The 27,704-nt window shown below is 44.3% G+C and overlaps 1 protein-coding gene across 4 annotated transcripts in view; it reads left to right on the forward strand.

The window, feature by feature from the left end:
- The window catches only part of kiaa0586 (KIAA0586 ortholog), a 674,053-nt gene that overhangs the window by 149,255 nt on the left and 497,094 nt on the right, over positions 1–27,704 (forward strand). For all 4 annotated transcript variants that reach the window (XM_086003275.1, XM_086003276.1, XM_086003277.1 and 1 more), the window contains exon 9: positions 18,303–18,423. In XM_086003275.1, coding sequence (XP_085859401.1) covers positions 18,303–18,423 — 121 coding nt within the window. The remainder of the gene's footprint in view (positions 1–18,302; positions 18,424–27,704) is intronic.

The raw sequence follows: 27,704 nt of genomic DNA on the forward strand, positions 1-27,704 counted from the left end.
CTTCATGCACTTCTCCCCGCGCTGCTGCTAATGGCGCTCTCCGCGGTTCCCGTGGCAAACTGCAGCTCCTCGCGGCTTTCTGCGCGTTTAATTTTTATTATTTCCCCGTCGTCGGAACAACCCTGCGGGACACTTGCCTCCCTCTTCTCGGGTCTGTACGCTGCCCGGCTTCGTAGCACCGGCCGTGCCCTGTGTGCTCCACCCTCTCTCTCTCTCCTCTTCCCGACAACGCTGCTCGGCCCCGTTGCAAAGCCACCCGCTCGAGCTCTAGACCACTGCAGCCAATGAAGGATCAGTGTACTACCTGCCACCAGCCCGATTAGCTGAAGCACCATCGACAGGATAACCAAGCCCCGCTCTCGACAGCCTCTCCTGCAAATCTTCAACTCCGCTGACTCAGAGGCAGATGCCCACGGTCGACACCCGTTTCTTCTGTTTCTTTCTTCCTTCTGGCCTCGACCTCTGATAACTTCGCTTCAGGGATGGATCCCCATGAGGTGGTGCAGACTGTAGGTAAGTTCGTATCTGCTCGTCGCCAGTATTATGTCCGTGTATAATTGAGACACGGACTGCAGGAGTTGGTTATAACAGGTCTTTACTGAATGGAGGCAACCTGGAACTACTATGCAAATGTTACTACACAGGCTTATATACAGGGGTGGTCACTACTGGTACTGCAGTATACAGGGGCTGCAGAATATAGTTCCTTCTGCAAAGTACATACACTACAATTATCACTATGCAGTAACCAAGAGATTGAAGGAATGCAGGATCGGAGTTGGCCTCGATCCCATTTAACCATGGACCATAATTATTCTTAAATATATCTTTGTTACACTACCAAAAGTCCAGTACTCATTTTTTTAAAAATTAGCATTTACAGGATGATGACATAAGTAAGAGCTTCTGATGTTTATTTTTATTCAAATTGTATTGAAAAGGAAATTTTGCTAACGGCTTAATGTATATCAAATGTTCCCTACATCAAATATTCCTGATTGCAGCTATCTACATGGTGTTTGTGGGACCTAACTGTGCGCAAATTGGCTGCTGCGTTTCCCACATTACAACAGTGACTCCACTTTCGAAGTGCTTTACAGTCAATGAAGTACTTTTGGAGGTCCGGTGGTCATGAAAGGTGCTATATAAATGCAAGTCTTTGTTTCTTTTCATTCAACTCTGTTGATCTATTCTATCCTCTTCCATTGATCAATTCTTCTTCTGGACCACAATGACACTTCTAGCCTAAGATCAAAAATATTACTTTGCAGATGAGAACTTAACCAAAGTTTAAAATCTTGTGACTGGTTGACATGCTGTCGAAACTGCTAAGCAGTTTACATTTGACTTCTATCGGGCAGGGTTATTGAAGCAGAAAGAATGAAAGACTTGAATGGTTCAGATAAAGATAAGAATTCAAACACACAGACTCTTATAATTCTGATCACAAAACAACTTATTGCTGAGAGGATGAAGTAATACTATAGTCAGACATCAAGCTTTGATCACGATTTTGGATTAAATGTTGGCAGCAACAGTCTGGCATGATCTATTATGATTTTATTTGTCATTACACAGCATCTTTTGGGATTACCACTGCTGGAAACCTGAGGGCCTCACAAGCGTATTAGTTGCTTAATTGGTTAGGCAGCAGCCGGTGGTTAAAAGCAAATGCTGCACAATGAAGGCAATGACTGGAAATATATGATTCTATTCCTTTGTAAGGGATTACAGTGTATAAAAATGTGATAAAGCTTGAAGGAAGAGGAAATATGTGTGGTTAATATATATATAGAATATTCATATCCCATCAGCGGCTCAGTACATTAAGGTGCAAAGTAATTTCACCAGTATTATTATTTATTTCCTTTCAATTTTCTCTCCATGCTCCCGAAGCCACTCACGTGCTGGGGTATTATTCCAGGGTATCTGGCACCAGTAGTACTTTGTCCAAGTGGTCGTTTTCCATTTGTGAGCCAAAACAATGAGTACTGTAGGCTATTTTACCATGATGGGGTGTCGCCACCAATGCTGATCATTTCCTTACCTGACAGCCACATGTACACTTTCTAGCAGATATTACTGGATAGCAATCAATAGCCAGAACGAAGGCAAAAAAAATGTCCCTCTCTCCGTTCGGACAGTAAAGCTAATTCTGTCCCCCACTGCCACCCCACAAGGATCAGATAATTCAGCACAGATAGGGGATTGAAACTGGACAGTCTGCTCCGCACTCGAGCTTATTACTTCTATCTCCCTTTTTGTTTCCGCTTAACCCCTCTTGGGCCCTTCTCTCTTGTCTTTTTCTCTTCCTGTCACCCAAGCATGCCACCTTTTATTCCTCCTCTCTCTCATACTTTGCCATCATAAATCCCTACCCCAATCCTTCACTATTCTTCAGCCTTTTTATTTTCCTGTTGCTGTTCCAGGCTTCAGTCCCCCTTGGGTAAGCACACAGTGCCTCTTGTCATTCGCTGAAGGACCCATTGAGACACCCGTCACTGCCTCCACACGAGCAGCAACCCCAACTGCCCCATCTTCCTCTCATCGGCCTTCCACCTAGCACACTTGCTGAAGGCTAATCTCACCCAACGGCTTTCGCGTCCTGGTCAGCCCACCCACAGCAGGCCCCTTTGTACTCTGCAACTGGATCAATACTCACCACTCCTTTCAGCATTTCCCTCCAGGATGACCTTTCACTCACTACCAAGGCCCTTGTTATCCATTTCCTTATTGTGGATGATTGCATTACCTCTTCACTACCTCTCTCGACCCTTCCACTGTCTGTGTGTTGTCAGGCATCCAACCCTGGATGAGCCGTAATTTCCTCCAGTTAAACATTAGGAAGACTGAAGCCATGGTCTTTGGTCCCTATTGCAATCTCTGTACTCTCGCAACCAATTTCATCCTCCTCCTGACTACTGTCTCAGATTGAAGCTGACTGATCGTAACTTCGGAGTCTCATATGATCCCGAGCTGAACTTCTGACCCCATATCCTCTCCATCACAAAGAACGCTTACTTCCACCTCTGTAGAGGTTGTTTCCCCTGGTTGGAGTGTCTAGAACTAGGGAGCATAGTCTCAGGATAAGGGGTCGGCCATTTAAGACTGAGATGAGGAGGAATTTCTTCACTGAGGGTTGTGAATCTTTGGAATTCTCTGCCCCAGAGGGCTGTGAATGCCGAGTCTTTTAGTATATTCAAGGCTGTGATAGATAGATTTTTGGACTCTAGAGGAATCAATGGATGTGGTGATCGGGCGGGAAAGTGGAGTTGAGGTCGATGATCAGCCATGATCTTATTGAATGGCGGAGCAGGCTCGAGGGGCAGCATGACCTACTCTTGCTCTTACTTCTTATGTTCTTATGTAACATTGACTGTCTCTGCCACTGCCTCAGACATTCTGCTGAAACCCTCAGCCATGGCTTTGTCACCTCCAATTCCAATGTTCCCCTCGTTGGTCTCCTATCCTCCATCTTCCATAAACTTGAGCTCCTCCAAAACTCTGCTACCCGTATTCTCACCAGCACCACATCTGGCTCACCTATTGCTCATATGCTCGCTGACCTACATTGGCTCCCAATCCCCCAACGCTTGCAATTAAGAATTCTCATTCTCATGTTCAAAACTCTTCATGCCTCATCCCTACCAATCTTTGTAGCCTCCTACAATGCCCCCCCGCCCCCGAGAACTCTGCATTCCTCCAACTCTGGCCTCTTGTGAACCTCCCCTCCCCTACTCCCTTTGCCCCACCACTGGCAGCTGTGCCTTCTGCCATCTAGGCCCTAAGCTCTGGAATTCTCTCCCTAAACATCTCTCCCTTTCCACCCTTCTCCTCCTTTAAGACCCTTCTTAAAACCTATCTCTTGAACAAAGTTTAGTCACCTCTCCTAATATCTTCTCCTTTGGCTCAGTGTCAATTTTTGTCTAGTTACACTTCTGTGAAACATCAGTTTTCTACATTAAAAGTGCTACATAAATACAAGTACAGTAGTTGTATATGACTCAGATACATAGGCCTAGAAATTCAGTTCTGACGCTATTGCGGCGCTAAAGTCGGGCGCTCGTCAAATTTAGCGCCCGCCGGAAAGTGCAGGCGAGCTCGCCGAAATTCAGTAGATTTGGCCAACTTTTTGGCCGAGCGCTGCACAAGGCGTTGGAACCCTGTGTTCAGGCGCTAATCCGGCGATGCAGCCTAATAACGCCGATTCCGGGCGCAGCGCAGGTGCGATCATGTGGTGAGTGTCAGCAGACACCCTGACGCCGGCCAGCTCTTAAAGGGGGAAGGGTCAACTTTGACTGCAGCCACGCCCTGCATGCTGTAGCCCTGCAACTAGGCCTCAGGAGTGGTTGTGTGGCATATCAACGCCTGGAGGACATGGAGAGGGCCCGTGAAAGAGCCGAACGCTTCTCTGAGCATGCGCTGGGTGTGCTCCTTCATGGGGTGCGCAAAAGAAGGCGGGTCGTTTGCCCGGCTAGTGGCAGGAAGGCTCCCAGGAGCCAGTTCAGGGAGGCCTGGACCAAAATTGCCCGGAGGGTCTCCTCCAGCTCAGATGTTCCCATGAGTGCGGACCAGTGCCGCAAGAAATACAATGACCTATGTCGGCTGGTCAAGGTGAGTACCCTTTCCAATGTCCCCCTCATCCTTGCATGTGCACCTCCCATTAGGGCCAAAGGGACATCCAAGGTCTAATGGCCAGCCCTGCTGCCGCTGCAATGGCACTTGCATGTTAATCAAGAGCTCTTTCTGCACTTACCACACTGTGCAAGCTATTCCACCATGGGAGGCCTCACACAGAGCTACAGGGCACCACACTGTGCAAGCTATTCCACCATGGGAGGCCTCACACAGAGCTACAGGGCACCACACTGTGCAAGCTATTCCACCATGGCAGGCCTCACACACAGCTACAGGGCACCACACTGTACTTAGACGCCCTCCTTTCTCTTGCAGGCCAAGCTGGCGAGGAACGCCAGGAGCCTCCGTGTCACTGGTGGAGGCCCTCGCGAGTTCCAGGAGCTGACGCCTCTGGAAGAGAGGGTGGCCCGACTGCTGCGGCACCCGGTGATTGGGCCTGTGGCGATCGGCGACGCCGACCCTATACTGGAGCCCACTGGTAAGGACAGGACCGGCTGCACCTCTATCCTTGCCCTCGCGCATCAGATCTACATCCTTCCCCAGTGGCCGATAAATGCGCATAATGCACCAGTGCGGCCTCCCTCGCTGTCGGCCTGTCCTCACTCTAAAGCTACACTTGTGCCTTCCTGCTTTCAGCTGGTGAGGAGGAGGTGCTCCCTGAAGCCCACACAGCCAGGCCCTCGGAGGAGGAGGACGTGGAGGAGCAGCAGGAAGGCGCCACCTCGGGGGAACCCTCCTCCGCTCCAGGACATGCCAATGAAGGGGATACGTCTGGCGTGCCGGAGAGCCAGGGGGAGGCGGGGGAGGGGAGCCCCGAACCTGGTCCCAGTGGCATGGACGCCCGCGGCAAGGCTCCGGCAGCACGCGACCCTTCTGCCCAGAGGGGGGAGGCGGTGGAGGGGAGGGCAGAACCTGGTGTCAGTGGCGTGGCCGCACGCGGCAGCGCTCCGGCGGCACGCCAGCCTTCTGGCCAGAGGGTGGAGGCGCCCTCCAGTCCGGACTCGGACGTCGCCCAGGAGGTGCGCCTCCTGGACGAGATGTCGGCGGCGTCGGAGCGCCGCCACGTGGAAATCATGGAGGTGCTGGCACAGATGCCTCAGGCCATCGAAAGCCTCTCTCAAAGTGTGGTGGCTTTCGGCCAAGCCCAGGCCAGGGGCCTCGAGGTTTTCGCTGCAGCGCACGCCAGGGGGGTGGAGCTCCTTGTGGCAGCGCATGAGAGGGGGGTCGAGCAACTCGAGGCAGCGCAGCACGCCAGTCGCCAGCTGAGAGGTGCTGTCCAGACAATGGGACTGCAGATGCGGGGACATGCCGGCGCAGTTGGGGCACTGACTTCTGCGACCCTCGCACTGGCGGGGAGGCGTCGCCAGGCCAGGCGCCGCCCTGCTGCCGCACACCGGTCTGGCCACCCACAGTTTGGCGCGCTTGCTCCCCGGCCAGGCCGCCCGAGTGCACGTGTGTCTGGCGACCAGCGCGCGCCTGGCATCACCCACCTTGTCCCCATTGGTGCAGGCGAGCCTGCCACTCCCCCAGCCACGGTGCAAGGAGCTCCTGCAGCCACTGAAGAGGGCCACCCACAGCTGCAGCAGCCACCAGCCGGCCCCTCCCGGGCCCGCCCTCGTGTAGGCCGACCCCCAAGGGCATCTGGCGAGACGCCTTGTCGCCCTGAGGATCCTTCCCCCAGCCTCGGCACAGCCTCACGGCCCAGCTTGAGGCGCAGCAGCAGGACGGGCCGGGGCAAAAGACGCCTGTCCACACACTCGCCCTCTCGCCACACCCAATAGAGTGTGTTCACCGAGGGTTTGGGTGGTGCGGGGGCTTCTGTTCTGGGGGGCATTATGTGTTTTTGTTTTATGGGGGTCTTTGTGTTGTTGGGGGGTCTTGTTTTTGTTAGGCCAGTGACGAGGCCATTTGGATGCTGATGTTATGTTAGTCCTCCCCAGGTTTTGGGAGTGACAGAAGTTTGTTACTGTTTTTTGGGGGTCTTCTCTGTTTTGCTCTTCCATGTGGGAAGGGCCCTGAGGTTTTCAAATAAAGATGTTTATTTATTCACCATGTGCAGGTGTCATGTTTCAAGTGGTTGTTGGGTTAACCGGCTGAGGGCTTGCGAAGCGGCTGCGTTCAGTGGGCCAGGCCATTCCCTGACAGGGGGCCTAGAAGTGTCGAGCAATAAGCCCCCGGCGGACGGCCCTTGGACCTTGTCGCTCCCTCCTGGCCTGGTGCTGCTCCTCCTCAGGGTCCTCCTGCTCGTCCTCCTGAGGTGGTGGCCCAATGTCAGGTGGCAGTGCCTGAGTCCTGCGGATAGCCAGGTTGTGGAGCATGCAGCAGACCACGACGAACTGGGAGACTCTATCCGGCGAATACTGAAGAGACCCGCCCGAACGATCCAGGCAACGGAACCGTTGCTTGAGGACGCCTATCGTTTGCTCTATTAGGTTCCTTGTGGCTTGATGGCTTTCGTTGTATGCCAGCTCCGCTGGGGTCCTGGGCGCGCGGAGCGGGGTCATGAGCCATGTGCACAAAGGGTGCCCTTGTCCCCGAGAAGCCATCCCCTTGGTTGAGGCTGTGCCTGGAACATGTCAGCCACAGTAGTCTGTCGCAGGATAAAGGCATCGTGGATGCTTCCTGGGAAGCGGGCATTGACAGCTAGGATGCGCTGCCTGTGGTCACACACCAGCTGCACATTTAGGGAATGGTAGCCCTTCCGGTTGCGGTCTTGCTCGACATTGCGGATAGGTGGCCGCATAGCCACATGCGTGCAGTCAATGGCGCCCTGCACCATGGGGAAGGCCGCGATCCTGGCAAATCCGAATGCACGCTGCTCCTGCTTGTGTTGGGTCATGGGGAAGGAGATGAATTGGTGGCTCCTCGCGAAAAGTGCTTCGGTGACCTGTCGGATGCAGCGATGCGCGGCGAACTGGGAGATGGTCGCGATGTCCCCAGCAGCGGCTTGGAAGGAGCCGCTTGCATAAAAGCTGAGAGCCACCGTGACCTTCACTTCCACCGAGAGAGACGCCCTGGACATGAGCTGTGGCTGCAAATCTGCATGAAGCCGCTGGCAGATCTCTTCAACCACCTCCCTTCTGAAGCGCAGCCTCTTAACACAATGCACCGCAGTCATGGTGAGATATGAGACCTGCTCCCGGTATTGCCTGACTGGGTAAGGCCTACGTTGGCGACGCCTAATGGCCCCTCTGCGTCTAGCCATGCCTGGGCCTGTCTCAAAGCGTATGCCAGGCCTTCGCACAAAATGTCGCAACTGAGGGTTGGCCCCCCATGCAGCCCCCATTACAAAGTTCCAACCAGCAAAATCACAAGGATGCAAATGTCAAAGCACTGGCTAGAAGCCAAAAAGACCTCTCCTATGGTGTCCGAAATCAGTAATCTCTGTGCCTTGCTCTCTGTGCAGAAACCCAAACCAGTCAAGTCATTGCAGCGAAATGGCTAGCTTTTATGGGTGAGTGGATGTGCCCTTTAATTAGCGCTCCCCGAATCCCACAGGGCCTCTGTTGAGTTCCATTTCACAGTTCTTAGTAGCGCCACGCCAACATCGGCCGGGCGCCACTGAATTTCCGGTTTGGGGCGCACAAACGGCGTTGCACGACGGAATGACGTCATAAGATGCGCGCGCAGCTGACCGGGCGCTAACACTTTGCGCCGGCGCTAAAGCCCAGCTGAATTTCGGCGTAGGCGCAGATCCGGCGGTGCCCGGGCGCTAAGTGGATAGCGCCGGAAATCTGGCGCTAACGTCTGGCGCAAACAGCTGAATTTCTAGGCCATAGTGTTTAGCAGCTGTGCTCATTTTCATTACTTAGCCACCTGACACTGGGAAATATTGCTGGGAAGGATTATCTGCAGGTAAGACATTACGATCTGGAAAGGCAGGACTTCTTTCAAATAAGCCTTTGTTTGATGACCTCATGGTAGTGCAGTGTGTTGGTGCTTTAACTTGCTTTACTTTTGGATGAGACGTTAAACCAAGGCCCTGTCTGCGCTCTCAGATGGGCGTAAAAGATCCAATGGCACTATTTCGAAGAAGAGCAGGAGAGTTATCCCCTGTGCCCTGGCCAATATTTATCCCTCAATCAACATCACTAAAACAGATTATCTGGTCATTATCACATTGCTGTTTGTGGGAGCTTGCTGTGCACAAATTGGCTGTTGCGTTTCCTACATTACAACAGTGACTCCACTTCAAAAGTACGTCATTGGCTGTAAAGTGCTTTGGAACGTCCGGTGGTTGTGAAAGGCGCTATATAAATGCAAGTCTTTTTTTCTTTATGAAAAGTGGGCGAACATGGGTTGTGACCTGCAGTTAACCACAGGATAAGCTACAGATCTACTCCGTGTCTTCCAGACTCGTGCAAACCTCCGAGCAGTTGCTTCTTGACTGACGGCGGAAAAAGTTGGAATCAGTTTGGCTGGCTGCTTGCCGCATCACTCTGTTAACCTGAGATGTGGCATGATGGAAAAGGAGGAGCAAAGATTTTTTTTTAGTACTTCCAGTTATTGTCCAAAGCAACTGGCAGGGGTTTAAGTTGCCGCTTTCAGCAAAGTCGCCAAGTGCTAAATGAAGTACTGGTGAACATAGTTCTTTGACGGGCATGAAACACATCACAGTTTGGTCTGCATCTGGGTCATGGTGTGGAGGTTTCTATTTGTTTATTACAAGCCTGATGTTTAAGGTAATAAATCTGGAATAAACAGCACAATGCAGAGGTGCAGTACAATCACCTGGCTCCAAATTACAAAAGATATTTTTCTGAGAGCTTAAAACCACTGAACCTCGATGCTGTAGCATTTTATGCCATATGAATAAGAAGTGCAATTCATTATCCATATCAAGTGAGTCATACAGTAACCAAGTTATTTCATCTGCAACATTGAATAGTTAACTAAGGTGTGCCTAGCAACAGTTACACTTCAATAGTTAGAAGAATTTTCCTTCTAATCTTCTAAAAAAAAGAAATGACCCATAGGTTGAACCTGGTCCTAATCATTTGCAGCAGAGAGCATTATGCTAAATGGTTGCTGAGCTGTTAATACATTTACTGCTGCACCTTATATCTTGCATTATCTAATCATACTTATAAAATAAACTTTCACCAACATACACATGGGTAGAGGTTTGAATAAAAGGCTCCAAGATACTGTTAACCACAATCTAGAATTGCACTTCATTCAGCCTAACTGAATAATACATATTTATCTTATGCCTCCGAAAACTGACCAGATACCTTGAGATTTTTTTTCAAAAAATAATATTTTACCAAAAAGGAAAGAGCTTGAACATTATTCTTGAACCTAAAAAAAATACATTTACAAAATACAAGCCTTTATCAAAAAGCATTTTGTAGCAAACAAAAAAAATCTACAACTGGACAATTTCAGAAATTGGGAGCGAACATGGTATAATAGCACTACTTAGAATAATGAACTATTCTATTAATTCTTGTAGCATTAATAAGTATTTTCTGGAGGGGGGGGGAGAATGAAATGTTTACTTGTAGTATTTGTTTATCAAAGTATATCAGAGAAAGATAACTAGGGCTATGTCACCCCATACAAAGGCAGTAGGGCAGCCAGTTGTTACACAGGGGCAAGTCGATGAATAACTCATCCAAATAAAAAAATTAAAAATTGCTGGAACAGTTAGTTTAAGGGACCAGGATGAGGAACAGCCAGAAATATCTGCAGGTCTGTAACTGAGACTATCACACAGCCAGTACTAGATCCTAGGATAAAACAATCCAAGAAAGGGAAGCAGCAAAGCTATAAAGAAGTCACCCAAAATAACAACCATCCCAGCTGAGGCTGTCAGTCAGTCACTATAAGCGGAGTAGGTAGTTAGCTAACCATACTGGACAAAGTTCCAGTTTTAGGCTACAGAAGATCTTTGCAGTAAAGTTCTATTAAAAATAAGTACATACTTTTCCACTTAGCAATGTTAGAGATATCTGTGACTGACACCACCTGTATATTTGTCCTAGAAGTAGCCAGTGGTATTGTTGAGTGATCCTAGTCTTCTTTGATTACAGTAGGAATATTAACAGTTGTTTGGACATGAATTTATCAGGTGTTCTATTTCATTTGGCGATTTAAAAAAAAAATCTAGCCAGATGAATGTCCTTGTTCTATGGATATAAAACAATGCCAAGCCATCAGAAGGTTTGCTCATGTCAGAACAATGTGCTTGGTAAAAAATTATGTTGCTACAATTTATTATGACCGATGAAAATGAGGTCCTCTTGAAAATTATATTCTAATAAATGTAAACTAGAAGCAATTTGAGCATCGCACACTACATCCCATGTTGGCTAAATTTAGACTGCTTCAGATATCCCATTTGTTCAGTGTTTCTCCTAAATATATGTATGAAGTCATACTTTACAGTCATATGAGAATCCACAACCTGTATTTCTTGCAGAGGAATCATAGGCTGTCATTGACAATGATAGACAAACCATCATTATGTATGAAGTACGTTAACAGAAATTGAAATCCAGTACGTTTTCTGTCTATAGACATTTTCTTCAGCCCTATCAACTGAATAGTTTTAGATGAGCATGATAAATGTATAAAATATGTAATCAAACTATGCACCAAGGTCTACAACAAGATCAAAGTAGTTCAGTGAGGACATATGTCAGCAGAGCTTGGTGCCCATTGCTACATTGTCCCAAATCCTGTGGAACCAGCCCAGATACAACATACCAATAGGTATAACTCCTCCTCTAGTGGAAGTGGAAGCGCAAGCACCAGAAGAGAGTCCCCTAAGCACATATAACTAGACACCTCACACCTCCATTCTAGCAGTTTCCAACAATGGTTCCCATTGTGCTATATACACCTTGGGGAAGAGGGTAGATGTGAGGAATTATTAATCCCTTCTTAGATTTAAGCCAGAGGAATAACATCACCAGCTCTCCACCCTCACTGTTACAATGTGCAGGTGCTCCTGCATCAGCTCCCTAACATGCTTACCATTCTGCTCGCTGGATTTGATCCAGTCACATCCTGATCCAGAAATCTTTGAGACCGAAGATCTCAAAGGCTCCCATTCCTGAACTCCCTCCATCAAAGGATTGATCGCTGCAAAAAAAAATGTCTCATTTGAGCATTTTCATTCACACTTGGGTGATAGATGATTCCCTTTGTAGGAGGGCAGCTCATTCCACCCCAGACAGTATCCACCAAGGGCTTGTTCCAACTTTCAATGATTCAAGGCAGGATTTTTGAACAAAGTCAGGAAAGAAGAGGCCCTGAGGCAGAAGATTTCCTATAACAAAATCTTTAATATGCAGAAGCATTTAATATGCATGTTACCCAAGCCCTTGTCATGTCTGTTCCAGATCCTAAAATAGTGGCCCTCTGCCAAATCTTTCACAAACCCAACTCAGACATTTTGCTGAGATTTATCATGCTAGCTTCCCTCTGGGATATAGTTGCTGCAACGTGGGAGGATACACACAATCAGACCTAGCTTCTCAGATGCACAAGACCAGCAAGATACATCATGAATCAGCTGAACAGTAATATAGTTTGCCTGGGACAAAATTCTACACTCTTGTCTCAGTATTGGAAACTGATCTCTCAGAATGCTAACCTTGGTGTAAATGTCTAAGCACCCAAATACTGTAAGGTGGAACATATTCTCCCAAGGGTCGAACCAGATCTGTTTGGCTTGTCACCAGACTTACTGAGCAGGATTTTGGGAACCTACAGGCATTCTAAAACAGGCTATAATTGAGGCTGACTCTTGTCCTCTTCTGGGCCAACTGTTGCCTGGCCAACTGTTGCCTATCAACAAAGACCAGCTTTATGAACCCACAAAGTCTAAATCATCCGATTGACTGGGATCCCTATACACACCTAGGGATTCCTGCGAAAATGCCGGCCTTGGGTTTCATTCAACAATGACTTAAATAGTATAGGGTAGATTACTTTAGCATTGGAGATTGGGCATTTACTGTCGTCCTAAAGATTGCAAGAAAATAGGTTTATAGATCACTTTACCGAACCTACTATAAACTATGATTTCTAACATTATCAGGATCTATGTTTGGATACTCCTACAGAAAGTGATAGCTTTTTTTTTACCCCCTCCGCCCCCCCCCCCCGTTCCAGTGGACTGGTCAGCATCAATAATGTTGGTTGTTTGTCATACTGGTTTGACAATCCATACAGGCAGAGGTGTGTCTTTAAAATGGCAGTTCTCCTACCAGCCAGCAATGTGGATTCCCTCTGATACAGGCAGATCAAGTCAGCAGAGAATGTCTCCCAAAATGTAACTTGTATAAGCCGTTTTGAAGTGGCCACAAAGCCCACATGCTATGGATTTTTAATAAAGAAGCCTAGATTTTTCTCATTTGGCGTTACTACTGCCAAAATGGCTATTGTTGGGCTTTAGACAGACTAAAGTGAAAGTGGGCTACTTACAGCCTACTTTTCCCCCCCCTTTCAGTCAGCTCATTAACATAACTTCAAGTGTATATATGGACAGATCTCAAAAAGGAGCCTTTTAGTGGGAGAGGAAAGTTGCATGTAGGTTAAAATTAAAGGGTTGGGAACAATTGAAAGTGAATGCCAGAGAGGAACAAAAATTCTGAAAGCATTTCACAAATCTCAAAAAGCCACTTGATCCAAAAGCAGTCTTTGCTGAACGGGTAGTGGACTAGGAAGAGACGGGCAAAAATAAATGAAAATAATACCCTAGGTCAAGGCAAGTGACCTGTTTGTTGGCTGCTTAAGTTGAGGTGGTTCTGCATGAGGTTTTGAGATAGGTTGCCATTTCTGCCACTCCACAATATCATCCCCATAGGGGTCAACAAGGCAGCATACCTTCAAAGAGGTGGAGGCAAGTTTCAGCTGAAACATATCTCCATCTCTTTGCAGGCATGCTGGAGTGCTGGCCTATGGAGATGATACTGTGGAGAGACACAGAGGACAACCCTCATCACAACCACCTCATTCAGCAACATCTTGACTTTACCAACCAAAATCATTGCCGCTGCATGTGCCAGCCTATGTTGAATGGTAGCTGCAGGTGTCTTCCAGCAGATGGCACAGCTCTGCATCTGTCTCTTCCAAGATCCTGAGAAGACTCCCTAAAGGTTATTAACTGCTACATATACCAGAGCCTACACAAATGAGGGGTGGCATCTTGGTGGATGTGGTTAATCAAGCTACTTTGCTCTTGATCATCCTGGCATGCTGCCTTTCACACAACCACCTAATGCAATACCACAAAAAGCAAGACATACTGTGATTGTGGCACTTCTGAGGAAGCATCCAATATTATGGGTAGTCATGGAGTTTATGTATCTTAATGATGCCATCTATTCTCTTACTCCGCTTCCTTTGGTAAGCAAGCCTCCATCTAATTGTTTGCTTTAAGAAAGGTATGTTCACCTCTGTCTGCAGGTGTGGCTATGTGAGTAAATTTGGGTGGGCACAGAGCATCTCTCATGCAGACCTAGCATCCCCCATAGGTGTTTTTCTTTCTCCAGACATGCCTGATAAGCGGATTCCCACCAGGAAATCCATTGGTGCTGTTATTGCTAAGGAAAAGAATAATTTTATTCACTTGGCACAAAGACTCATGAGAACCTAAGTGTCAAGAGGGGGGGAAAATAAGCAAAAAAATTAGAACAACAATTTGGAAATGGCTAAAATGCCCTTACCTTTAAATCTCCTTGTTTCCCGCTGCGTAGAAACTCAGGACTTAGATTTAAAATGGGTAAATTTAACATTAGGCATAAATACAGTGTTGATTAATTCCTTCAAAAGAGAACACCTGGTTAGTAATGGGGTTGAAGATAACAAGCTATGCATGGACAACGATTATCAAGTACTTATTTGAATCCAATGGTTCCTATAGTGCTGTGACTGAGGAAGTGCCATCCGTGAAAAGATAAGAACCTGGTTTGAATTGCTGGGAATGGACAGATATTCTGGAACTTCGCTTGACTTCCTTTAGCGATTAAGGAGAAATTTCACAGAACTTTCTTTCAGGAGATTTAATAAATTAGGCAGAATTGGTGACAAAGTAGATGGTTAGTGGTCTGTGGAAAAACATGACCTTAATGGACTGAATGATGTTTTCTAGTTCTATGTTTTCTTTTATTCTTGTACACCTAAGAGGTATTCATATTAGAGGACACTCTAACTTGGTATCAGTAAAAAGTTACACATCTCAACTGTTTCAAAGCACTTCATAAGCTGAATTATTTTCAAGTTCAGTGCCTGTTATGTAGACAAACCAGTCCCATAAACAGCAATGAGATGAGCGTTCAGTTCATCTGTTTTTTTCTGGTGGTACTGGTTGATGTAGAATCATGGGAGAACTCCCTGTTCTTCAAATAGTGCCATGGGATCTGTAACATCATCCTGAACCACTAGAACAAAAATACAGGATCTTGGTTTAATATCTTATCTGAAAGACAGCCCCTATATCAGAGGGAATCCACATTGCTGGCTGGTATGAGATCTGCCATTTTAAAGACAGACCTCTGCCTGTATGGATTGTCAAACCAGCACAACAAACAACCACCATTACTGATGCTGACCAGTCCACTGGAAAGGGGATGTAAATGTAACACTTCCTTAGTACTGCACTGGACTGTCAGCCTAGAATGGGGTTTGAACCCATAACCTACTGGTTCAGACATGAGAGTGCTACCAAAAGTGCCAACCTGACAAATTATTATGCACTATTATAGTATAATTTCTATATAATTTTAAGTCTTCAATGCAAACACTCAGGATTAAACTATGCAGTATGAAAATATATTCCTTTTGACACTGTGTTTGTGTCATTTTCATACTGATACTTATTCTCGGTGTAGTCTGGGAAGCAGATGAGCACCTGTATAAGTGCATTGCCACAAAGCCACACCTATTATAATGTATTCCCATTTAGCTTCAGGCCATAGTGTTTGGTGTAGCCATTTCAAACTTTAGTAATACTTTTTAGAAATACAATTTACGTATGCATGTCTGGCATTTTCATATGAAATTAAAACACTTTAAATTGAGTGCACCAAATGCAGCTTCTGGTCTTTACATAATTCATAATTTCATTACCCTGCATTCTTTCCAACTTTGCATCAGGACCATGCATGCAATCTCAGATTGCCTTCCGAACTCCAGCATACCATTATTTCATCTATGTGTACAGTCAGATTTAATTTTCCTCAAGTTAGTATTACTTTGTGCTTTTAAACACTAAGGGCTCGATTTTCAGTGTGCCGTGGAGTCAGGATTGGAGACGTGCGGGGGGTTAAATTCCCGAAATCGGGGGTCCCGCCTCCATGCCAGTTTCAAAGGAGGCGGGTACCCGCCCCGCACTGGGACCCGCCTCCCCAAGGCGGGAAGGGATTCGTGCCAATTAACTGCCTGTTAACAAGTAGTTAATAGGCAGTTTTTAGCCTAATCCCTATTTTTAAGCTTGAACTGTGGGATTCCCGACTGCTCCAAACCACGCCAAGTTGGAGGAGTCGGGTTGGAGGGGTCACGATGTCGATGTTCAGGTGAGTGATGTGTGCATAGGTAAGTGTGCTTGGTGTGTCTAAAGTGATTAAATAAGTTTTACATACATTTTCTTACCTTTTCAGCCTTCCTTCCTTTAGGTTCGGGGAGTCCCTCATCTCACCGGCACAGAAAGCAGAATGGCTGTGAACTGTCAAAAGTGACAGCCTGCAGCTTTCTGTGCAGGAGAGATTTCTAACTGAGTCTGTGGGGAAGGACTCATGTTAGAAGCAAGACTGTCGGTGTTTAACAGCTTCAAAGAGCTTTCAAACACTGATATTTCATCTGTCAAAACGTCTTGACAGATGACATTTCAGTCTGTGATGTCACCTGTTGCCGGGTAGCCCTTAATTGGCCTGCTGAGCCCGCTGGGTGGGCTCAACAAGGTCAATCAAGTTAAAATCGCGTGGATTGGCCGCATCTCGATGGAGGCGGGACTACAACCCCGAAAGTTGTAGTCCCGCCTCCAACCCGACTCCTGAATGAAAATCCAGCCCTAAGAGTTAGTATTCTGAAATGGGAAGACCAGAGCGCACCTGGAACATTTCTCTCAACTGCAGAATTGTGAGGAGAGTATACAATAACAAAAAAAGTAGGGAGGGCAGTGGAATCATGAAAAATTCTGTTGTATATTGAGACTCTGGTCTTTAAATTAAAGTCAAGATTATCACAAGTAAATCTTGATAGAAACATAATCATGATACCACTGCGTGGGGCTGTGTAAACCAGGCAGCTAGTGGTATTGTGCCTGGAACCTAGAGCACTTTTAAATAGAGAAGCTGCATATCAGGGTTTCAGTTACATAAACCGTACATGCAAAGGGGTCTCAACCACCCACAGTGCAAATAAAAATGAGAATATTTGAGGTGCTTCTTAAAAATGCTGGTGTTGATTTTATTTTTCTACATTGCACTGTCGGCTTACTGAAAGAAATTGGAATTTTAATGCAATTACCAGTTGATCTCCTGTGGTGGTGCCCACGGGGAGTCAAGACCAAGGGCACTATTCAGGTCAAGCAGCGCTAGAGGCGATAATTGAATTAGACCAAGAAGTGGGAGGGTGGAGAAGAGGGAGAGGATGGGGGAAAAACTAGTGTGGGAGGAAGGCTGTTCATTTGGGGTGGGGCAGTTGCCAAATCTGCTCTGTGGGAGGTGAGTGCCTCATCAGGATTTTGCTTAGCAGGGGGGTGGGGGAGTCCCAATTGTTGCAAAGCTGCTCAGTGAGGGGCTGGGGGTGCCAGTTGTTGAAAAGCTACTCAGTAGGCAAGGAGGGACGGTTGTCAAAAAGCTGTTCAGTGGGGGGCAGGGTCCTAGTCCTTTTGGTTTGAGCACAGTTCCTCGCTTTTGCATTGCTGAGTGCAGTTCTGGGCTTTTCTACAGTCTGTTGTTTCTCGTCAAGCTGCAGTTTAGGGTCTTTGGTCCATTTCTTTCTTGTTCCGCCTCTACTTTTGCCCAGCAATTCTGTTTCTTCTCACTACTCAGTCATGTAACATTAGGCAGTATTATGCTATGCTCACAGTGCCACCTACAGGTGAAATACAATTAAAATGATGCAAGCCTGTGCTATTTTTAATATATAATTGATTATACAAAATATGTATTGCTATTTTGGGAAACATTGCATACTCTTGGCTTCAAAGAAAGTACCTGTCCTTTACAAGCACAATATTTCCCCCAGGTGGAATGGTGTTACTTTGAACCCAAAGTCCATGAGCTGACAGCAGTGAGTTATACTGTTAGCTCTGCATCTATCCTTGGTCAATGAAAACAGCGCACTGTGCATACTCAACTTTTTGCTAATGCTACTGTGTCTAAAACAATGGACCACTTGTAATTCTTTTAATGTTCACTTTGCACTGATTGCAGTTATATTTAAGGTGGTCTTGAGTGGCTTCTGTTGAAGTGAATTGCCTTAAAATTGCTGCAGTTATATTAAAGATTATATGTCATTTTGATTTTCATGCCAAATTAATGTGGTTAGAGCTAGTAATTTAAACAAAGTTTTAGGGTTTGTTTCCATTTATTGTATCTCGAGCACCCTGACCTAGATTTACAGATGATTGGAGCGAATAGGTTATTTGTTTACTTAAGCAAATTATGCAGCTAACAGCAACTTTGTTTTTCTCTCTGCTACTATAGGAAATAGGAATTTTTTGGAAGAGATTCTAAACGATCAGGAAACTCCAGCAATTGAGACAGATGCTGTAGAGAAGACCAATGTTGCCATGACGACTGCAGGCAGACATCCAGAGAGGTCCAGGTAAAAAAAATGACTGTTAGCTGCACATTCACAGCAATAGTTTTTCCCTTAATAGGAATTAACTGAGCATATATCCTCCAGCTGCAAAGCCATAGGCGCTGTCTGACTTTAAGCCTTTCTAACGCTATATATAAGTGTTGTGCAAACACATAATAGTAGTGGACTCAATACTGTTTTTTTGTTTCTCAAAACCAGAGACAGGAGACTAGATCACAAGGCCATTCTGATATCCTTCTGTTTCTATGGTTACCATAACGGCATTTATCAGTTCCTTATGAGAAGAGGCAAAGCAAATCTGTATGCACATGGCAAGGTTCCAGCATTTCAATTGAAAAAGCACTTTGAACTGCTGCCAAGTTTATAAGAAGCATAGCTGTCAGGACTGCTTAATGCTGGCAGTTTGTACTTGGCAAGCTTTCATTTCCCATCATTCTTCAGTTGGCTATTTTCCATGTATTTAGCGGAAGCTAAAAATTAACCCATGAAGATGATTGCACAAACTGAGATTTTTAATTTGCACTGTTATTCAGTACAGTTTAGAAGATGGCTAAAAGGACACTTTTTTGAAATAAAATAGTTGAGTAACCTTTTTTCACTTTCAATAAATGGAATTCTGATCTTTAACAACCTATCCATTGTTCTACAGTTCTGTTGCATAAAAGAAATGATCATTTAAAATATATTTCTCAATAAATGTTTCTAGAGAGGTATACAGTGCTACGTTTACCTTATTGAATTCAGTTGAAATTTTGGAATGTCAATATTGTAATTGAGTACAACTGAGATATGAGCATTCTTTTCTCTGCACTTTCGAGCTTGAATGATTGTAAAGACTAGGTGGTATTTTTGTGGACTAGTGCACTGTAGCTGAAAGCACAATGGATTCATTATTGGAAAAAAGGGTTATTGGCAGAAATATGCAGGGATTTTCAACCAACACAGAGATCAAGAGTGTCTACTTTCCCCCCCCCCCCTCTGCTATTCACCAGCTTCTGGTACAAATGGATTGAAAATTGTCTGTTATTCAGGCAGCTGGAAGGAGTTCAGGAAAATTATGCCTGGCACGAATTGTAAAGAATGGCTTGTATAAAACCAACTCCATTATCTGTGGTAGAGTGTTTGCTAGTTTGTGCTGCACCATTAAAGAGTTGTTCATTGCCTTTCCCTATTCTAACAAGGCAAAGTGTATTAAGCAATCCTGAGTATGTTTATGACATTAGTTATTCAATGAACAATGCTGACCATGTTTTCATCCACTGCCGTTTTAATGATGAAATGTTTGCTTCATCCATTGCCAAATGCATAAAACAAGTAGTGTTTTTTAACTCTAGGATGTGCACTTTTAATTAAATGAAAATTGAAAGTTATGGAAGTTAAAAGACAGGTTAATCTCTTGTAAAGAAATCAGTCACCATAATAATTGCTTTGTAATGTAACCTTTTCCATAATTCTTGTAACTGGAAATATAATTTCTGCATTTCCAAATGCAGAATTATACATTTTATTTTATTACTGCATGGAATCATAGATTAATAGACCACAGAAGGAGTCCATTCGGCCCATCACGCCTGTGCGGCTCTTTGAAAAGCTATCCAATTAGCCCCACTCCCTGGCTCTGTCTCCATAGCCCTGTATTTTTTTTTCCGTTCAAGTATTTATCCAATTCCCTTTTGAAAGTTAATATTGAATCTGCTACCACCACCCTTTCAGGCAATGCATTCCAGAACACAACAACTCGCTGCGTAAAAGATAATTTCCTCATGGTTTCCTCGAGTTCTTTTCCCTATTGCCTTAAATCTGAGTCCTCTGGTTATTGACGCTTCTACCACTGTAAACAGTTTCTCCTTATTTACTCTATCAAAACCGTTCATGATTTTGAACACTTCTATAAAATCTCTTAACCTTCTCCGCTCTAAGGAGAACAACCCCCAGCTTTTCCACATAACTGAAGTCCCTCAACCCTGGTACCATTCTAGTCAATCTCTTCTGTACCCTCTCCAAGGCCCTGACTTCCTTCCTAAAGTGTGGTGCCCAGAAATGAACACAATTCTCCAGCTCAGGCCTAACCAGTGCTTTATAAAGGTTTAACATAACTTCCTTTCTTTTGTACTCTATGCCTCTATTAATAAAACCAAGGATCCAATATGCTTTTTTAATGGCCTTCTCAACTTGTCCTGCCACCTGCAAGGATTTGTGTACATACATCCCCAGGTCTCTCTGCTCCTGCAGCCCCCTTTAAAATTGTACCATTTAGTTTATGTTACCTCTCCTTATTCTTCCTACCAAACTGTATCACTTCACTCTTCTGTGTTAAATTTCATCTGCCATGTGCCTGCCCATTTCACCAGTCTGTGTGTGTCCTCCTGAAGACTGTTACTATCCTCCTCACTGTTTACTACATTTCCGAGTTTTGTGTTATCTGCAAACTTTGAAATGATGCCCTGTATACCCAAGTCCAGGACATATCAAAAAGAATAGTAGTCCTAACACTGACCCCTGGGGAACACCACTATATACTTCCCTCCAGACTGAAAAACAACTGTTCATCACTACTTTCTGCTTTCTGTCTCTTTAATGACTTTCATGATTAACCCATAATTTTCCAAGTGCCAATCATTTTTTCCAGATTATTGTCTCGATGTAGATGTTTTATGTATATATTACTGCACACTTCCTGCATCTCTTTAATTTTCTCAGCCACAACGGTTGATGATGTACTTTGCCAACCTACATGTCGTCTAATACGTATTTTTAAGATGTGGTTGTAAACCATCTAGCAGTTTACTGCCTTTTCAGTTATGAAAGGAGGTAAACTTGTGCTTATGAGTTTCCATTTCCCATGTTATAGCTTGTTTTTCAGTCATGTCCTTCCCTGCCTCTTTATTCTTCCTTGTGAACATTGTGAAATTATAACATGGAAGCTTTGGTTGGTTTTCAAAGACCATCAATCACTGATGGAGGCCAGAAGCAGGGGTATTGCTTAGCCATTTCCTTGCTAAACATTTGTTGAGTTTTGTATTTTTGGCAGCCTATCAATTAGAGTTTGCAGGGATGGAAAATCATGCTTTTTTGCTTTGGGAGTGGAAATGGAGTGCCATGTCCATAAGAAGCATGGATAGATGAATTTATGTATTTATTGGAACTAAAGGTACAAATAAAGTTTTATTATCTTTACAGATAATGGCTTTATTTTTGAAGGGATTTTTTGTGTGCTTGTGGAAAAAGAAAAGCTATTCACAGCAAAACTAGGTTTCTCCATTGTGTGTATAGTCTGTTACATAAGATCAAAAACCATTTTCAGCTTCCAGTCAGCTTTGATTTTGCCATTACTTTGTGTTTTTGTCATATTTTGTATATAAATGCAAGTATTAATCTTATACTATTATGGAGGATTTTTATGTCTGTTCTTGGGTGTATAGTTTTTGGGGAAAGGGGTCTAGCTGAGTGCATTATCACACTGCCCTTTTACCTGGGAAACCTACATTCAAACCCAGCCAGATTGATGATGAAAGTTTCCTTTCTATGTTGGCTATAGAAGTTATATGTGAAGTTGCTTTTCGCACTCTCAACCTAGTGCTAAGGGCCCACATCATAAAACTGCCCATAATTTGGCATTAGTAAACCTACATTGGCAGTCTCACTGAGTGTCCATAAGGCTGTTGGAACTAGAAAGTTCACACTGGTAGTGGGTGCTCTTTTCATGCTGGGGTTAAAGCATATTGTTGGGGCAGAGTAAAAGCTGTTTTGCTGTGCTGTCCCACAAAAGTGGACAAAATGCTTCATTCTTCAAGCACTGATAACCCTCACCATGAGCAGCACATAAATTCAGCTCCTTTCTCCCTAGCCAATAAACACAAGTTCACTGCTGCTCATTAAATTATGCTTGACTTAAAAAAAGTTTGTTCATGAGTAGAAGAGCTTTTACACCACTATTTAATTACAGTTGGTTACCTCTGGTTCGGTGAGTCGCTGAGCCATATAGACTGGGACATTTGGGGACTATTGTTGAGTTGGGGCTGTACAGTTGACCATGGCTTTCTTGGTTAGGGAGGACATGACACCAAAATTCTTGTCCCTAATGGCTGATTGTTTAAACTGCTGACTTCAAAATCACTAACGATGTCCTATGTGACTGCATCCCCGGCTTGCTGTCTCTTCTTGTCGTCCTCCACTTTTCTGCCAGTACCACTGTCTCTCATCCATGATGCAGCTTTGTGCCATCACACTCCTATGGTTCCACACCTATTTGTCGCAACACAGTGTCACTACAGCTCCTCAAACAATTTCTCATTCTGTGCTTGCATGGTCACCTGGGGTGTACAACATGATTTCACCCTGGGTCCCCTTATATCATTCACGAGCATGGGATCAGCTAATATCTATGTGCTGTTTCCTATCTCTTTTAACTGCAGGACTGTTGCTGTACTATCTAACTGCTTATCTGATATCAAGTCCTGAATGCATTAAAATTTACCATAGGGTCTGGAGTCCCAACCTATTCTGTTTGGGTCTTGCTGGTATCTACGTGCCTTGGGCTGTGACTGTATTAGGCTCCCTGGCTGCCTGCTCAGGCTGAATTCAGTGCTGCACAAACATAGTGTTCTGATCAACATGAAGCTTTCAACTTCTCACACGGTTTATCTTTCACTCTGGAACATTGTCAGCAGTATTTGCAAGACAGTTTCCCACTCCTGTAAAGAAACTTCCAGTACAGGACTGATTCAATTATCACCTGGAACTGTCGGTTTCCTACAGACCTGAGTTATATCGCTGGTTATATTCAGTAAGATAGAAGTATCTTCAGAAAAATGCAACAGACAAGATATCTGAATAGTATGCACCCATCATGTTGAGGTTGACGTATATTGGGTCTGTCATCCTCCAGGACAGCGTTATGTACCACTGGTCTGTGATCAGTATCAATTCTGAGGCTATGTGATAATATTTCATGTTGGAAACCATATAGGCATGCTTTAGAGATTGCAGCCTTATTGTTGATGGCTTTGCACTACTATTCTGTATTAAGCAGTTAAAGGAAGGTCATTGTGTGCAATGAACTGGAGTAGAGAATGATTAAAAGTAAGGCTGAAAACTTGGATACTTGTAGTTAATATTTACTTTGTCTGAGTAAACTCCAGTATACGAGTACAGAAAAGATTGTACTGCTATCAACATACTGATTCATTAGACCTTTGTTCTGTTTTTATTCAGCAAACCGATATCAAAAGGATAATATAGGCCCAGATTTTGCAGTAGGAATAACGATGAGGCTATCAGCGCTCACCATTATTATGGAGTAAATTGTCCGCAGATGCGCAGTTAAACGCGGAAATCAGGAAGCTGCCGTCCGATTTGCCCTGTTCCTCCACAAGCTTCACTCTAACAGTACCTCGCCAAGAGATTTGGCATTCAAACAAATGAAGGGCGTGAAGTTGCGGTACTTACCCACTAGATCCTATATGCACCAAAAAAAGCCCATTCAAGTGTAAGTGAATTTTTAACGCTGTGACAAGTCTTAATTACTGCCAAACAACCTCTCTGGCACTGAAAATTTACTTTTCAAGTGTGGAGTCTCATTCCTACAGATTTGAATTATTGTTGGAGAAAAAAAATTACTTTTTCTTTCTGTCTCTTATCTCTCTTAATCCCATCTTTCTTTCTCTCTTATTTTGCTTTCTGTACATGATTTTACTTACAGATTCCGTTCACCTATCACCCCTGTTCTTGCTGATGTACATTGGGTGCTGGTCCCCCAATTTCTCCAATTTAAATTGCCGATTCTCATGTTTAAATTTCTTCATGGCCTCATCCCTTCCTATCCCTGTAACCTCTTCTGGCCCTACAATCCTCCAAAAGCTTGGAGTTCCTCTGAATCTGAATAGAAAATACAGAGAGACTGTTACAGGAAGAGAGATACATTTTTTAAAAAACTTTACCCATGAACAACTGCATAGCAAATTTGCATAAAGTTTGTAGTGTTACTTAGGCCACATGGATATATGGTGTGTGATGAGAGAATTGATACTGTTTTAAAAGGGTTGATTTACTACGGTTGAGGTAGAATCGGGGGAGCTCCACTCTTTATCTGGCTTGTGAAGTACCTGTCATGGGGAGTATTTAATGCTGACACTGGCCACAAGTGAAATGTGATGCCCAGCACAGACACAAATATTCACACAAAATAATGTATAGGACCCTCAATGTATTTGAAGATTGCCGAGAAAAGAAATGACACATAGTGGAAGTAAAATCTTTTTCATAAGTGGATTGGCTTTGGCATTTCAGCTCCCTCTTTACAATGGTGACTTCACTTCAAAAGTACTTCATTGGCTGTAAAGTGCTTTGGGACATCCGGTGGTCATGAATGGCGCTATATAAATCCAAGTCTTTCTTTCTCCATTGTGAATGATGTATGTCTGTACCAAATGTGTACATTTTCTCATTATATTCTCTATAATGTCTGTTACAAATGCAGACAGTATCTTAATATTCAATAACACTACCTTACAGAGGTGATCACTGTCTGAAGGAAGAATTAATTGTACAAGTTGTCTGTACCTAAAACAAAAGACATTGCAGCACTGAATTGAGGAGCTAGGCTGAAGTTTTAACTGTAACTTTAACTTAATCGAAAATGTCTTCTGAGATCAGTGAAAAAACTTAAGTGATCATTCTAACTGATTAGTGCTTTTTTCTAGTCTGTGGGCCAATGAATAATAGCTGTTACTTTTAACAGAGATATTCTATGATGGACACATCTAGCATGAAAATAGTTCCATGTTCACAGGGTGAATAATGCAGCACATGGTATCATGCCAAATTAGTGCTAATTGTGCTGCCCATTGCACATTAAGAACTGGGTTCAGATTAACCAAACTCATCTTAAATTAGGACCTTACTGCTTGCATAAAGAGGAAACTTCCATTACAGCAGACTGGGAAGAATCCAAAGCCAGGTCCCAAAGATAAAGCGACAGTCTCCTAAGGTACTTCGTGCCCAGTGCCCTAACGTACTGTGTGCCAAATGTCATATTAACAGTCAAAAATGGTTTTAAAATGCATTTAAATCATTTTTATCTTTACATTAAGTAACAGAAATAAAATCTTTCCATGCTCTGTTGCATCATTACATCAAACTTTTCAATTTGAGATGAACACATGTTTTAATTTGACCTGTGAATTTAATTATTTACAGCTGCTAAGGGGATTTTCAATATGGCTGCCAAAATCCTGCTGACTGCATGATAAAAATAGACCCAGTTCTAGCCACAAAATAACTTTTTAAAAAATTGTTGGAGTTGAACTCCACATAGGTGGACAAGTATATATTTATTCATTTTTCCAAGGCTCGTTGTATTCCTCTCTTTCATTAATCTTCCCCTATGTATCAGTTTTACTATGATTATCTGTTGCGCTGCATAGGAAGTGAAGGCTGACGGAGATGTTTTTTATGTTTATTATGTAAGGAATCAATTTTCAGTACAAATAAACACAGTAGAAAGGAGGGGAACATACTTGGTAAATGTTAGATGTCTTAAAGAAACAATTCTTTATTGACCACTTGGTAGTAGTAAAAGTCTCTGATGTGATGAACTACATTTATAATGGGGAACAAAGAAATGGCTGACTAATTAAATACATACTTTGGTTCTGTCTTCACAAAGGAGGACACAAATAACATCCCAGAGATGTCGGGGAACATAGGATCTAATGAGAGGGAGGAACTGAATGAAATCAGTATTTGTAGGGAAATGGTGTTAGGGAAATTGACGGGATTGCAGGCCGATAAATCCCAAGGGCCTGATAATCTACATCCTAGGGTACTTAAGGAAGTGGCCCTAGAAATAGTAGATGCATTGCTGGTCATCTTCCAAAATTCTATAGACTCTGGAACAGTTCCCATGGATTTGAGGGTAGCTAATGTAACTCCACTATTTAAAAAATGTGGTATAGTGAAAACGGGGAATTATAGACCGGTAAGCCTGACATCGGTAGTGGGGGAAAATGCTAGAGTCCATTAAAAAAGATGTAATAGCAGAGCACTTGGAAAACAGTGGAAGGATCGGACAAAGTCAACATGGATTTACAAAAGGTAAATCGTGCTTGGACTAATCTACTGGAATTTTTTGAGGATGTAACTGGTAGAATAGATAAGGGAGAACCAGTGGATGTGGTGTATTTGGACTTTCAGAAGGCTTTCGATCAGGTCCCGCATAAGAGATTAGCGTGTAAAGTTAAGGTACATGGGATTGGGGGCAAGGTATTCACTTGGATAGAGAACTGGTTGGCAGACAGGAAGCAAAGAGTTGGAATAAACGGGTCTTTTTCCGAGTGGCAGGCAGTGACTAGTGGGGTACCGCAGGGATCGGTCCTAGGACCCCAGCTATTCACAATATATATTAATGATCTAGACGAGGGAACTAGATGTAATATCTCCAAGTTTGCAGACGACACAAAGCTGGGTGGGCGTGTGTGCTGTGAGGAGGATGCTGAGAAACTCCAGTATGATTTGGACAGGTTGGGTGATTGGGCAGATGCATGGCAGATGCAGTATAATGTGGATAAATGCGAGGTTATCCACTTTGGTGGCATAAACAGGAAGGCGGATTATTATCTGAACGGCAATAGATTGGGAGAAGGGGATGTGCAACGAGACCTGGGTGTCCTTGTGCACCAGTCGCTGAAGGTAAGCATGCAGGTGCAGCAGGCAGTTAAGAAGGCAAATGGTTTGTTGGCCTTCGTAGCGAGAGGGTTTGAGTACAGGAACAAGGATGTCTTGCTGCAGCTGTACAGGGCCTTGGTGAGACCACACCTTGAATATTGTGTGCAGTTTTGGTCGCCTTATCTGAGGAAGGATGTTCTTGCCATGGAGGGAGTGAAGCAAAGATTCACCAGACTGATACCTGGGATGGCAGGAATGACGTATGAGGAGAGATTGGGTCGATTGGGCTTATACTCGCTGGAGTTTAGAAGAATGAGAGGGGATCTCATTGAAACTTATAAAATTCTAACAGGACTAGACAGACTAGATGCAGGAAGGATGTTCCCGATGGCCAGGGAGTCCAGAACCAGGGGTCACAGTCTAAGGATAAGGGGTAAGCCATTTAGGACAGAGATGAGGAGGAATTTCTTCACCCAGAGAGTGGTGAACCTGTGGAATTCTCTACCACAGAAGGCAGTTGAGGCCAATTCATTAAATATATTCAAGAAGGTGTTAGATATATTTCTTAAGGCTAAAGGGATCAAGGGATATGGGGAGAAAGCAGGGACAGGGTACTGAAT

This window comes from Somniosus microcephalus, chromosome 12 (genome assembly GCF_052327205.1).
Source record: "Somniosus microcephalus isolate GS21.2 chromosome 12, FLI_Smic_1.0, whole genome shotgun sequence".
Taxonomy (NCBI): Eukaryota; Metazoa; Chordata; class Chondrichthyes; order Squaliformes; family Somniosidae; genus Somniosus; species Somniosus microcephalus.